This window comes from Gobio gobio (assembly GCF_949357685.1).
Source record: "Gobio gobio genome assembly, chromosome: 12".
NCBI lineage: Eukaryota > Metazoa > Chordata > Actinopteri > Cypriniformes > Gobionidae > Gobio > Gobio gobio.
Window position 1 is genome coordinate 21,396,678 of NC_137105.1, and position 14,662 is coordinate 21,411,339.

At 38.7% G+C, this 14,662-nt stretch overlaps 1 protein-coding gene across 2 annotated transcripts in view; it reads left to right on the forward strand.

The window, feature by feature from the left end:
- ryr3 (ryanodine receptor 3) overlaps positions 1-14,662 on the forward strand; it is a 182,059-nt gene that overhangs the window by 39,615 nt on the left and 127,782 nt on the right. For both annotated transcript variants that reach the window (XM_079831521.1, XM_079831520.1), the window contains exons 11-26: positions 389-545; positions 1,371-1,535; positions 3,134-3,255; positions 3,444-3,624; positions 3,704-3,839; positions 6,632-6,727; positions 7,041-7,159; positions 8,101-8,234; positions 8,996-9,237; positions 9,403-9,595; positions 9,988-10,204; positions 10,353-10,457; positions 11,360-11,463; positions 11,740-11,823; positions 11,980-12,139; positions 12,289-12,433. In XM_079831521.1, the coding sequence (XP_079687647.1) occupies positions 389-545; positions 1,371-1,535; positions 3,134-3,255; positions 3,444-3,624; positions 3,704-3,839; positions 6,632-6,727; positions 7,041-7,159; positions 8,101-8,234; positions 8,996-9,237; positions 9,403-9,595; positions 9,988-10,204; positions 10,353-10,457; positions 11,360-11,463; positions 11,740-11,823; positions 11,980-12,139; positions 12,289-12,433 (2,360 nt within the window). The remainder of the gene's footprint in view (positions 1-388; positions 546-1,370; positions 1,536-3,133; positions 3,256-3,443; positions 3,625-3,703; positions 3,840-6,631; positions 6,728-7,040; positions 7,160-8,100; positions 8,235-8,995; positions 9,238-9,402; positions 9,596-9,987; positions 10,205-10,352; positions 10,458-11,359; positions 11,464-11,739; positions 11,824-11,979; positions 12,140-12,288; positions 12,434-14,662) is intronic.

Below are 14,662 nucleotides of genomic sequence, written 5' to 3' on the forward strand. Positions count from 1 at the left end.
TAAACCAAATTTACGTTGTAATTGCAGTGTAATACCCATGTCATTATACACATTTGTGTCCTCATAAATCATATAAAGAAGCACACACACACACACACACACGCACACGCACACACACACACACCCTTTGGGTTGAATCTGCAGTAAATTTTTGATGATCCAGACATGCTTCCTCCTCTGTGTTTTCCAATTATGCCCAAAAGGGTAGTTCAAAGTCAGGTCAGTGAGCAATGCGTGTGATCTATGACTGACTGTTAGAAAATCAAAAGGTTTCCTTATCTACTGCAAAGTCCTATTGATTGATTAAGCATTAACATTGTTTGCATCTCATATTTGAAGATGAAAAGGATGCATACTCACAGAGGAGTCTTTTTTCCTTGAATTATAGCTGGAGTGGGAGCCACATCAGATGGGGTCAGCCCTTCCGCCTGCGCCATCTCTCCACCGGTCACTACCTGGGACAGACAGAGGACCATACCCTGATACTGCTGGACAGAGAGAAGTCTGACACCACTGCAACTGCCTTCTGTTTCCGGGCAAGCAAGGTTTGAACCATATATTTTAAATTTGTCCAAGTTTAGCTCAATTGACAGCATTTGTGGCATAATGTTGATTACCACAAACACTTATTTCGACATGTAATTTGACATGACATTCCTTTAAAAAAAAAAAAAAAAAAACTACAATCTGGGTGACACTGAGACGGTTATAATGGAAGTGAATACTCAATAGTGCATGCACAAGAAGTGAACAATATATATGTTGACACAAATTTATTGTGAAAAATAATTACTAAGCTTTTCTGGGTAAAGTTATAACTTTGTTGTTATGACAACATAATGCCTAAAAGGACTGTGAAAATAATGAGAACAACTTCAAGTTTTAACTGTAAAATTAAGTGCATAAGCTTTAGATTTCTGTTTTTAAATTCTCAAAAGAATGTCCTCAATCACTTCCATTGTAAGTGCCTCACCGTAACCTTGATTTTTGCTTTAAATTATTGTTTGTGCTAATCAACATGCCACACATGTTGTCAACTGAATCAGCAACATTTCTTGTATTTAATAGAAAATTAAATAAATGAGACAATTCAATGCCTTTCAGAGCTAGACAGCTTCAGCTATTGGACAAACTGACTTTATTAGATTGTAGCCCTGCTAGTCAGTGCTTAGACTCTGTAATTGCTACATCTGTTTCCCAATTACTAATCCTCAGTGCATTATTACTGTATATTGGAGTTTCATTAGCCTTGCTCTGCTGCAACAAGCAGAGAGGTCACAGACCCAGCTGCCCTACTGTCTATTTTATCTCAATAAAGCTTACACATGACCACATGGCACGACTTGTGCAATTTGTCTTTCCCTTTGCAGGAAAAGATTGACTCCGGCCCAAAGCGTGATATTGATGGTATGGGGATTGCAGAGATCAAATATGGTGATTCAGTCTGCTTCATCATGCATGTGTCCACGGGCCTGTGGCTGTCCTACCAAGCGCCTGATGCAAAATCTTCTCGCCTGGGACCACTGAAGAGAAGGGTGAGAGATAGTGTGCTTTTTTTGTCCCAAGAGGCTGAAACTATCACTGAGCTCCCTCTCCAGGTCAAGCTTACATAATTACAACGACTTTGAATGACTCCGACATCTTTTATGACATCATGTGCCATAAGTTATGATCCTGTTAAATATTATGGGGCTCACAGGATGGTCTAATGTTGGCTCAAGATTAACCGCAGTGGCTTCTGTGTAGAGTGTAGGATATACGAGGCCATGGTTAAAATGTGATAATGAGGTAGGCATGGTGACAGTGTGTTTTTGGGGAGTGGTCAGGATTACACGTTCACATGGACTGCACATCTTTCCAGCGTTGTGGTATGCAGCTTAACTCTGGGCTATAGGCCAGCAAAAGCATGCCACCTTTACGCACAGTCTAGGCAGCCAAAGTCATAACTTTGGTGACACTTGATTCAATTTTCACTTCAAAAATATTGAACCAATATTGAATTTGTTTGGCTTATGAAGTCTGCTGGACAGACTCATTTGAGGGGGAGGTGCCAAGTTGATGATAAAGCACATAGATTTGACTCAAAACCCCTTTTTGCCTTAAGGTGTCCACTGAAATTATCACAGTAAGTGGCCTGAACCAAAGCAATAATGTTGACATGAAAAAGTGGCTTCTTGAGCATCCTGTCCAAATGCTAGGTTAGAAAAGAACTGATAAATGCAGTGTGACAACAGACTCTGACAGGGACTCGTTTAGTGTGATGTACCGTTACATTATAGCAACACTGGTAATGCATCGATACATAAAGAGCAGGGTGACCAACATAATCTGATGTAGTGTGGCCACATTTAAATTCTGGGACTCAAAAATACATTTAAAAATGAAATGAACAAAATTACAGCGTAAAATGACCTGTTCTAGGTACAGATGTTCAGATGTTCATTATTAAGCAAAAATTACGGTCCCACAATTAGGTGTCCTTAACTACTATGTACTTATATAAAAAAAATAAGTACAATGTACTTATGGTGTTCATATTGTATTGCAAAACCCTTTCGCTGATATTGAGGTGGGATACAGGTAAAGTTAGGGACAGGTGTGGTGGTATGGGTAGGATCAAGGGTAGGGTTAGGTGTAATTATAAATATAACTACAGAAATTAATTACAGATGTAATTACATACATGGTTTTTAAGTTGCACTTACATTTTAAAAATTACGTGCATGTACACATTAAGTGCATTATATCAAATGATTAATTTAAATGTTAGTACATAGTATTTAAGGCCACCTAAAATAAAGTACGTCCAAAATTACAAATACTAATACACTCTGAAGTTCATAATTTTTCATAAAATTTAAATTGTTATACTGAGAATGAAATTTGTGATTTAAAAAATATATATTATAGGGTTCACCCAAAAATTTAAGTTCTATCATCATTTACTCACCCTCATGTTGTTCCAAACCCGTAACACTTTTGTTCATCTTCAGTGCACAAATGAAGATATTTTTTATGAAATCTAAGATATTTCTGTCCCTCCATTGACAGTCTAGGCTAAAGTTATCTGAACTGGTTTGTCAGCTGTTTTACTTTTCAGGTCAATGTTGATGTACATTTACGATGTGTGCAGGCTGTCCTGTCTCTTGAGGGCCATATGGATGACGGGCTGACTCTGCAGCTCTGCCAGCATGAGGAATCCAGGGCGGCTCGCATCATTCGTAATACCACCCACCTCTTCACTCAGTTCATCAGGTACTGGACTCAAACTCTCTGGGCTCAAATGCTCAAATATTACAATAGAAATGTTCCTTCTCTCATATCTGAGTGCCATTTGGAACAAGAATATCATGAGACTAGTTATTAATAAATTCCTAATGGTTAAATATGTATAAATATAATGATTTAAATAAATATTGATTATATTATTGTCCTGGTCTTAGGGGTCTGGATGGTTTGAATAGAGAAAAGTCTACAGAGGGGACTCTGCCTGTGTTTGAAGTGCTGCGGACCCTCAACGACCTCATTGTGTACTTCCAACAGCCAGACTCTGAGCTGGAACATGAGGAGAAACAGAGGCAGCTTCGATCTCTCATCAAGCGCCAAGATCTCTTCAAAGAGGAGGTTGAATACAAATCACACATGCCTTATTAGATTCATGATCATACAATGTACAGGCTGACACTTATTATGACTATTTTAGGGAATGCTAACCCTGGTCTCACACTGCATCGATCGGCTAAACGTGTACAACAGTGCTGCTGAATTTGAGGAGCTAGCAGGCGAAGAGGCCGGAGAGGCTTGGAAGGACATTCTCAACCTCCTCTATGAGCTTCTGGGTAAGAATTCAATTCACAGCCTTCAGCTGTTCGCAGAAGGTGATGATGGAGAGACATGACAGTTATTAGAGGCAGTTAAATAGCAATTCTATTCTCTTTTATCACCTTGTTGTTGACTCTCAGTCTGATTTATGGAGGGCAAACACAGTTAGAGAAGAAGGACCTTGTTCAAGATGTTAAAAGTTGAGATCGAAGTAAAATTGCTTCAGAAATCTTGTATGAAGAGATTTTATTATATTACTTTTATATACTTTTATATAATATTACATATTATTATATTACTTTTATATAGAGAGTGCTACAGGGATTACATATTTTTGTAGGCCAACCCAAAAGTTAGTGTTACCCTTTTTCCCTTGACAAAAACTCAATAGGCAAAACTCAAAACTCAATTTTTCCATTGGCTATTGGATTATTTCAGAAAAGAAGCTTTGTGGTCAACAAAAGTTGAAAAGTTTCTAAATCATCTCAGCCTAAATACAATCGGCTAAGGTGAAAAGCTAAAGTTGGGCTATAAATGAACTACACCACGGTCGCATGTTTTCAATGTCTCCACCAGTGTTGAGGAAAGTTACTTTTAAAAGTAATGGATTACAACATTGCAAGTTTCAGTCATCAAGATCTTTACAAAGTAACAGTATTTTTATGAATTAGTTTTTTTATGCACAGTCGCATGATTTTAACGTCACCACCAGTGTTGGAGAAAGTAATGCATTATCCCCTTAAAAAGTAACTAATTACGTTACTTTTTATGGAATGCAATGTGTTACATTACTTATTCATTACTTTTTCTCACCTTAGCTGGCTTTGGCTCTTTCTGTCTTTTTCAGACAAATATAGCATTATGCTGAGCTTTCTTATTTTTTTTTACGTTTTTTAAGTTCTATTTTTTGAAAATGTAAAGCCCTTTTCACACAAATGTGGCATGAAAAAGCAAAAATAGATTGCCAATGTATGGTCCACCTTGCACACCAAAAGCGGAAAGATTAAGGGCCCTATCATAGACCCAGCGCAATGCGGCGCAAGGCACAACGCAAGTGTTTTTTGCTAGTTTCAGCCTGACGCAGTTATCATTTTCACATCCTGCGCCACATTGTTTAAATAGCAAATGCATTTGCATCCATTTGTGCGCCCATGGGCGTGCTGGTCTGAAAACGAGGTGTGCGCATTGTTGGCGCGTTGTTATTTTGATGCAACTGAAATAGACTGGACCATTGACCAACTAAAATCTGGTCTAAAGTCATTTAAAGAGCGCATTAGTAATATGCGCCTATAGGTGGATACATAACGTGCTTATTACACACACAGGGACACGCAGCAGCACACAAAATGAAAGGATTAAAATGTAAAATTGTGTACATAAATATAAAAATGCCTACATGCCATATGCTCAGGGAGCTTTGGTGGAATCCGGCTTGTCCAGTAGATGGTCTGCTCGTGCGCTTTAACCTTGCGCATGAGCAGATCTATTTCCTTGCTAGAGAAATGTTTCAAAAGGCTTATAAAGGGAAGACTCTGGTTTATTTTACGTCACGCCCAAAACACACCCATTACTCATTAAGAGAATAGGAACAACCCTTTTAAACCGTGCACATGGCGCGTCACCCATTTTTCCCGTCATTAAACTAGCAAAAGTGGATTCGGACACGCCCTAAGTGCACATGTGCCGTGTGCTTTAGACCATGCACTTAGATCGTTAAAATAGGGCCCTCTGTGTCAATGCAAATGCATCCCTTTACAGTAGAGGGCACAGCACACCTTTTAGCTGTTTTACTTAATTGAAAATGCAACTAAGATATTTTGTTTAACTTTAAAAAGTAATGCGTTACTCATTACTTGAAAAAAAGTCTGATTATGTAACGTGTGTTATTTGTATCTCGTTATCCCCAACACTCATTAAGGGTGACCTCAGCGACTCTGAGCGAGCAAAATTCGGAGCGAGCCTCGATGGGAGCTCTGATAAATGCCAAGCCAGTCAAGGTGAACCAAGGAGTGTGTTTACGCTCACTGGATCCTGATGTGATGTTAAAATTTAAAATAAAAACCAATCGCTAAAGATACTGTCATCACTACAGTACTGGTCATCACTACTAACTTTTTAACATACTGGTCATCACTACTAACTTTTTAAGGCATTTAAACAAAAACTCATTCAAAAAACCCATTGACTTTGGGGCAATTAAACCGGAAATCCAAAAATTCTAACTTATTTTGTAGATTTTGTACTCTATGTAAGAGTAGCACTCTATACAACAGTATCTTTAGCGATTGGATTTTGTTTTAAATTGTAACATCACATCAGGATCCAGTGAGCGTAAACACACTCCTTGGTTCACCTTGACTGGCTTGGCATTTATCAGAGCCCCCATCGAGGCTCGCTCCGAATTTTGCTCGCTCAGAGTCGCTGAGGTCACCCTCGAGAGGGGCCGTGCTGAGTCTGTCTGACGAACAGTAGCGTGATACATTAGGCTAGTGACAACAGCCAGTTTTTAACTGCTCTATACAGATGCATTTGCTGCCTCAGGAAGTAGATCTTTTCAGGATGTTTGGGCTTCAAAACCACCTAGACTATCTCTCAGCAAAGTGCCTTTTGCTCGGGTGTTGAGTTTGATTGATTGCTCTGAGAAATTTTTTATTGGTTAGGATTACACACACCGGAAGGTGCATTAATTTCAGAATATGACTATTCAGGTGGGAAATCGTGTGTGAAGGATAGTAAAAGGGATTTGTCTGGTGTATGTAGCGAAAACAGTGTAACATTGAGCTTATTGCCATTGATTTTTGTCCATTAGCCGCTCTGATTCGAGGCAACAGGACCAACTGCACACAGTTCTCTCGCAAGCTGGATTGGCTAGTCAGCAAGCTAGAACGATTGGAGTCCTCATCAGGTAAATACCACTATACGTCAAATTAGACACATACATTAGCTCTGATTATAGAGGGGTTATACATTATCTGGTCTGTCTTATGTAGCCATAAACTGAGTGAGCCACCATCAGCATCCTCACATATGTCAATGGTTTTAGCTTTAAGCTTCATGTCACGGCAGTATTACATGGGATTCATTGCAGCATGTGGGCAATTTTCATTATAAAATCAATAGTAATTCGCTTACACAACTCTCTGCTATCTGATTATGTAATGCCTTTATCATTTCTTGTGTTTACTACAATGCAATATTAATTAAGCAACTCTATACAGGCATTTTAGAGGTGCTTCATTGTGTCCTAATCGAGAGTCCAGAATCTCTGAACATCATCCAGAAGGCCCACATCAAATCCATTATTTCTCTGCTGTACAAGCATGGGCGCAATCACAAGGTCAGCATTTGCCATTGCTACAAACACACACACGTACAGATTATGTATGGAGTAGAGTATGGAATATAAAGGATGTTGCTGACTATCCAAAGTCTTTAGATGGAAACTAAGACTTGCAGTTCTGAATAGTATAAATATTACATGAAGTGCTGAAAATGCTGTTTCATAGATCAATCAGATTTAGTGTGAATCTGTACATTTCTATATTATTGGGGAGACACTACCGTTCAAAAGTTTGCGGTCGGCAAGATTTGTAATGTTTCTTATGCTCACCACAGCTGCATTTTTTTGGTTTAAAAATACAATAAAAACAGTTTTGCTTTCATTTTTAGCAGTCATTACTTCAGTCTACAGTGTCACATGATTCTAATCAATTAATTTTTCAAATAAGTTTAATATGCTGATGTGGTGCTCAAGAATCATTTCTTATTATCATCAATGTTCAAAATATTGCTTCTTAATATTTTTGTTTAAACCGTGATACATTTTTGTTAGAATTCTTTTATGAATAGAACGTTATAAAACATTTATTCGAAAAATATTTTTTGAAACATTATAAATGTAACATTATAAAAAAAAAAATCTTCTTGACCCCAACTGTTGAACAGTAGAGTAAAATTTTGCTTCACAAGGGTTTTAGGTGCAATAAGAGGTGTAAACATCCAGACATTTTAACAAGGGGCAGGTGTTTCTGCTGGTGTAGACCCGTGCTACTTGACTTGAGAATTCCTCTGTCTTATAAAATGTGGGTCATGTAAACTCGTAAATACATTCTAGGAGTGGCACAGCATGTTACGCTAAGCAAACACTCTCAAGTATGCACTTGAGAATATGCAAGCACATGACTGTAAAGTTGTACATAGGGAAAATGTGCAGTATAAAATGTGTTTAAAGCAATAAAATAACAGCATTGTTAAAATGTATCCCATACTCCTTTTCAGATTCTAAATGTTCTCTGTTCCCTGTGTGTCTGCAATGGTGTGGCTGTGAGAGCCAATCAGAATTTCATCTGTGATCACCTGCTTCCCAGGAGAGACCTGCTGCTCCAGACACGTCTGGTCAATGATGTCCAAAGGTAGATAAGAAAAAATTCGTATTAATGATGTTTTATTAACAAAGTTCAGGAGGAGCACGTCAAATAATTAATCTAATTAACACAGAAGGAGCACATTCAGTTAATCAACTCAATTAACGAGATAAGAGGCATATATACAACAGACTTACCTCTGTTCCATGTCAGTTTTCCAGCAGACCTCTTTCACCTCATCTCCTCACTTCTAACTTTTCCTATCCCAACCTGGGATGGGGGAGTACTCTGGGTTCGGGCCAATTTCTGAGCTTAGAGCCCTCCCCCTCGGACAGTACGCCAAATACGCATTACCTTTACTGTATTTAATTACATGTCAAGTCAAGTCAAATCATCATCAATGTTGAAAACAGGCATGCTGCTTAATATTTTTGTGGAAAATGTGAAGCTTTTTTCATGATTCTTTATATAATAGAAAGTTCAAAAGAACAGCATTTATTTGAAATAGAAATCAGTAAAAGTCTTCACTGTCACTTTTGATCAATTTAATGTGTGCTTGCTGAAAAAAAGTATTGATACTTTTCAAGAAGCAAAATTGTGTAAGAAAATAAGTATGAAAAATGTGCCATTTTTCTTGGTTTACAGATTTTTTACTGTATTTATTTTACTAGACCACAAGACAAAAACACAAATCAAGACAATTATATTTTTTAGTGAAGCTGACAGTCATTGTTAACACATTAACATCCTCAATGGATGTAATATTTCTTAATAATTTATGTATTCCAATGTCATCTTTCTTTATACAGTATGAGACCCAACATCTTCCTGGGCATGAGTGAGGGCTCGGCGCAGTATAAGAAATGGTACTTTGAACTGATCATCGATCAAGTAGACCACTATGTGACCAGTGAGCCCACCCACCTTCGTGTTGGCTGGGCCACCACCAAAGGCTACGCCCCCTATCCTGGGGGTGGAGAGGGTTGGGGAGGAAATGGTGTTGGTGACGATCTTTACTCCTATAGTTTTGATGGGCTTTATCTGTGGTCAGGTACATTTAAGGCTGTTTTACCCATGTTCTTCACTAGCTGATCTAATATGGCATTATGAAAAATGCATATATGAACATGACTCATTAATCATTTCTGATGCTCTTGTTTGAGAAGCAGTATTCACACAAATCTACTATATTCTTTATTCTCTCCACGTCTGATAGGGCGAATCTCACGGGCCGTGGCCTCTATTAACCAGCACTTGCTGAATTCAGATGATGTGGTGAGCTGCTGTCTGGATCTCGGAGCCCCTAGCATGTCTTTCCGAATTAACGGTCAGCCCGTTCAAGGCATGTTTGAAGACTTCAACGTAGATGGCTTCTTCTTTCCCGTCGTCAGTTTCTCTGCAGGGGTCAAGTGAGTTTAAAGAGCCCAACACTGCTGATCTGTCAGGTTGAGTAACAGATGCATAAATAGCAAGAAGGAATATGGTGAGATTTAAAGTGTGCATCAATCTTAATATTAATGAGGACAAAATTCTATAATAATCATTCTATCATTTTCACTTTGAGCATGGCACTTCTGAAATTATTGTACAGGAGTAGTTCTGTGTGACAAATGAACCCTTTCTTCTTTCGCTTTATGTTCAATCAACAGAGACAAGCCATTACTCATCATTTGACTTCTCAACCAAATCCAAACAAATTAAGTAGCACCTAGACATTTTTGGACAACCTGGTGTTGCTATTAGGATAAATCAAGTAATTGATCATTAGTTTAAATGCCATCTTTCTTTCTTTTTCCTCAAGGGTCCGTTTCTTGTTGGGTGGTCGCCATGGAGACTTTAAGTTCCTTCCTCCAGCAGGATATGCACCATGTTATGAAGCCCTGCTCCCCAAAGAAAAGATGCGTGTGGAGCCTGTGAAGGAGTATAAAAGAGACCTGGAAGGAGTGAGAGATCTGCTGGGCACCACGGAGTTCCTGTCCCAGGCTTCCTTCATTCCTGTCCCTGTCGACACCAGCCAGGTGAGATATTAACTTTTAATACGCTTTTTTCTACCTGTTCTTAGGCTCTGCTAGGGCTGCTTAATTAATTCAAGATTAATCAAAGGCTGTGATTTATCAAATTTTACAGTTGTACTGTGTTTTGTTTTGTTGTTGTCTTATGATCCAGATTGTCCTGCCTCCATATCTTGAAAATGTGCGGGACAAGTTAGCTGAGAACATCCATGAGCTCTGGGGCATGAACAAAATAGAGCTTGGTTGGATGTACGGCAAGGTAGGAAAACGTTTTAGGAGACTATGAAAATACTAAACAGCATCCTCTCTGTATGACACAAGCTCCGATATCAGGATAATTTCTGCTGTGTAACTTTAACTACTGTAGGGGAACCCAGAGGAGGATAATTGAAAATGTCAGCCTGAATTGAGAGTCCTCGGCTGCAGCCTAAATTAATATTTAAGTATTCTGAGTAGCTACACAGCAGATGGGCATGCAGATCTCATTTTTAGATGCTAATGGCAAAAGGAAAGTACTTTGATCCGGTTTTATTTCTTCCTCTGATTGCTGCAGGAGAGTGACTCCAGAAATCGCAGAGACAGAGACAGAGCTTTGCAGTATTACAGTAGTTAAGACAATCTTAATGAGCAGCATGCTGTCCAAGTGCGTGGCAGAAAAATGAATAATGGTTGAGCTCTGCCGTTACTCCTGAGGCCAGATCTTAGCATTTATTATTAACAAATATTTCAGTGGCCCAGCTGGTCTCCGATTAATCAGATTTTATTAAGACTTTGCTGGCTCAAGGTGGCATTGCTATGAGTGTGTGGGATTACAGGACAAGAGCAGCTTGGCAAGCACAATGCCACTTTCATTATGCCACCATTATTCAATCCTAAACGCTTTAGCATTCTCTCTAACATCACATCAATCTAAAGAGTTTTACGGGTCATGAATTAGAGAGTGGTATTAGTTTTGCAGTATCTGACTTAAATCTGCCCTTGCTGATTTATTATTTCACTCACTAATTAATATATATATATATATATATATATATATATATATATATATATATATATATATATATATATATATATATATATATATATATATATATATATATATATATATATAATATATATAATTTCTTAAATATATATATTTCTTAAATATACATTTTTTAGGTTCGAGATGACAACAAGAGACAGCACCCTTGTCTTGTCGACTTTTCTAAACTGCCAGAAACAGAAAAGAATTATAACCTGCAAATGTCAACTGAAACTTTGAAGTGAGTATGACCACAATGTCCTTCATGATACAGACTTGCATATACTGTAAAAATCTGTAGTTTGGGCCATGATTATTAATTGTAATTAAATGCACATCAGTAAATATTGATAGGCCGTGGCTGCAAATTCATTTCATCCCAATACAGCCTCTAGTCTAGACTCAGCAGTATTTAGATCGAAACGCAATAACCAGCTAAATGAGATGGTTAAACAGATTAATTTCTTTTGCACTACTTCTCTTTGACAGTATTGCTCATACTGTTATTGTTTTTCAGGACCCTACTTGCTTTGGGCTGCCATGTTGCACAAGTCAATATAGATGCTGAGGAAGACCTGAAAAAGATGAAACTCCCCAAGAAGTAAAACTAGCACACATTTAAAAACCCAAACCATAAAGTTCCTTTTTCAGCTAGCTGTCTAAATTAAGTTTGATTGATGAACGTTTTAAAATTGTGAAATATTTTTCTTGTTTATGCTTTTATTCCCTTCCCATTTGTATCCTAATTCATTTAAAGCTACATGATGGCAAATGGTTATAAACCTACACCACTAGACCTTTCTGAAGTGAAACTGACACCTGGTCAAGAGGTTCTAGTTGATAAACTGGCTGAAAACGCTCATAATGTTTGGGCCAAAGATCGCATTAAACAAGGATGGACCTATGGTATTCAGCAGGTAAAAATTCCTTTTCATTATTCATTAGATATAATGTTGCCTTAAGCGCATCGACAAACAAACCTGTTAAGAATGATTAAAAGTAAAATGAACATAATTTTATCCCCATGAAGTTGTGTACAATCACGTCTTTTGAATTTTTTTCAAAGGATTTGAAAAACCGCCGTAATCCACGGTTGGTGCCATATGCTTTATTAGATGAACGCACTAAGAAATCGAACAGAGACAGTCTTCGTGAGGCCATCCGTACTCTGGTTGGATATGGATATTTCATAGACCCACCTGATCAAGAGTGTGAGTTTTAATGCGGTCTCTCTCTCTCTCTCTCTCTCTCTCTCTCTCTCTCTCTCTCTCTCTCTCTCTCTCTCTCTCTCTCTCTCTCTCTCTCTCTCTCTCTATATATATATATATATATATATATATATATATATATATATATATATATATATATATACACACACACACACACACACACACACACACACACACACACACACACACACACACACACACACACACACACACACACACACACACACACACACACACACACACACACACACACACACACACACACACACACAGAGACGTGGACAAATTTGTTGGTACCCTTCCATGAAAAAAAGAACCCACAATTTTCTCTAAAATAATTGACAGAAAACAAGCAATTTCTGTAGCACCCAATGAGACTTCTGCACCTGTCAACGGGTACTTAGGCCCACTCTTCATGAGCAAACTGCTTCAGCTGTCTCAGGTTTAATGAGTGCCTTCTCTAGACTGCATGTGTAACCAGTCCTATTCAACCCGGTTAGAGTGGGATTCGAACAGTGGTCTACAGCGCAGGAGTTGGGTGCTCTAACAAATAGGCTAAAGACTGTAGCCTCTAGCGTCAGTCGCTAGAGCGCCACTTGAGGTTAGGGGAGTGAGGTTTACACACACAGCTCTTACTGGCCTACATTACACTCACCCTTCTAAACCTCACTCCCATCCGGGTCACGGCACCAAATGTAACCGGTCCTACTCAACTCGCTCCGAGTGGGATTCGAACGGTGGTCTCTGGCGTGGGAGGCGCTCTAACAAGGAGGCTAAAGACAGCAGCCTCTACGATCAGTCAATCTTGAGATCAGGGGAGCGAGGTTTCCATGCACAGCTCTTACTGGCCTATGACAGTTACACATGTTTCAACTCTTTCCATAGATGTTTGTTGGGTTTCAGATCAGGGCTCATAGAAGGCCACTTCAGAACAGTCTGTATTTTGTTCTCAGCCATTCTTGGGTGCTTTAAGTTGTATGTTTTGAGTCATTATCCTGTTGGAGGACTCATGAGCTGTGAGTCCATGAACTGAGACAGAGCTTCTTGACGCTTGGCTGTACACTTCACTCCAGAATGTCTTGATAGTGTTGTGCCCTGCACAGATTCAAGGCACCCTTCTTTGAAAGCTTCAGTTTTCCATCTGTGAGCTTCAGGTTGCTTCTGTTGCTCAAAAAGCGACGGATGGTGTGATCAGGCACTGATGTAACCTGACCTTGGAGCCCAGCTTGTGCATCTTTGGAAGTTTTCCTTGGCTCTTTGTCTACCATTTACACTATCCTTCTGTTCAATCTTGGATCGATTGGTTGGCTACAGTAGGTTGGCTACAGTCCCATGGACCTTAAACTTCTTTACAATATTTGCAACTATAGTCAAAAGAACATCGAGCTGCTTGTTGATGCTCTTAAAGCCTTCACCTTCAACATTCACGTTGATGATTTTCTTTTGGATCTCCTCAGACAACTCTATCCTTTGCTTGGTTTATGTTTAGTATAGTGCACACAATGATACTAAAGAGCAGAGTGACTACTTTTCTCCATTTAAATAGGCTGAATGACTGATTACAAAATTGTATTTAGAAAGATGTATGATACTAATTAAGCAAAACAGTTTGTTTGAATCGTCACTATAACACAATTATTTGTATTTGTTTTCTAGGGGTACCAAACAAATCTGTCCAGACCATTTTAGAATATCCCTGTAGAATAAACAAAAATCTTTTCACACTGTAATGCGGGGGGATTCATAAAGACAAATGATAGCATCCATTTGCAACTAAAATGTTTATTGACAAATAACACAAGAGTGAATCCAGGCACAGGGAGACAGGCAAAAACAGAGTAAATCCAGACAATGGGCAAGGAAAACAGAACAGAAAGCAACACACGTGTGACATCCACAAAGAATAACACCAGACCCTGAACAAAGGAAACACAGGAGTATAAATACACAGGATAACAAGAGGCTAACAAGGAATAGGTGTGGTTAATGAATCACTATGGAAACGAACAAGGCTGATTTGGGAAACAAAAGCTGTGAAAAAGGCTGTATCCTAAATCGCCCCCCCTATACCCTTAAATAAGGTACTATTTGAGGGGACAGCCATTTGTAGTGGTATCCGAAACCATAGTGGACGTTATCGAGTGCACTCATTCAATCCCATTATGCACCGCAATAACAAGTGTACAACTGGCGTACGCTCAATGGCTATAG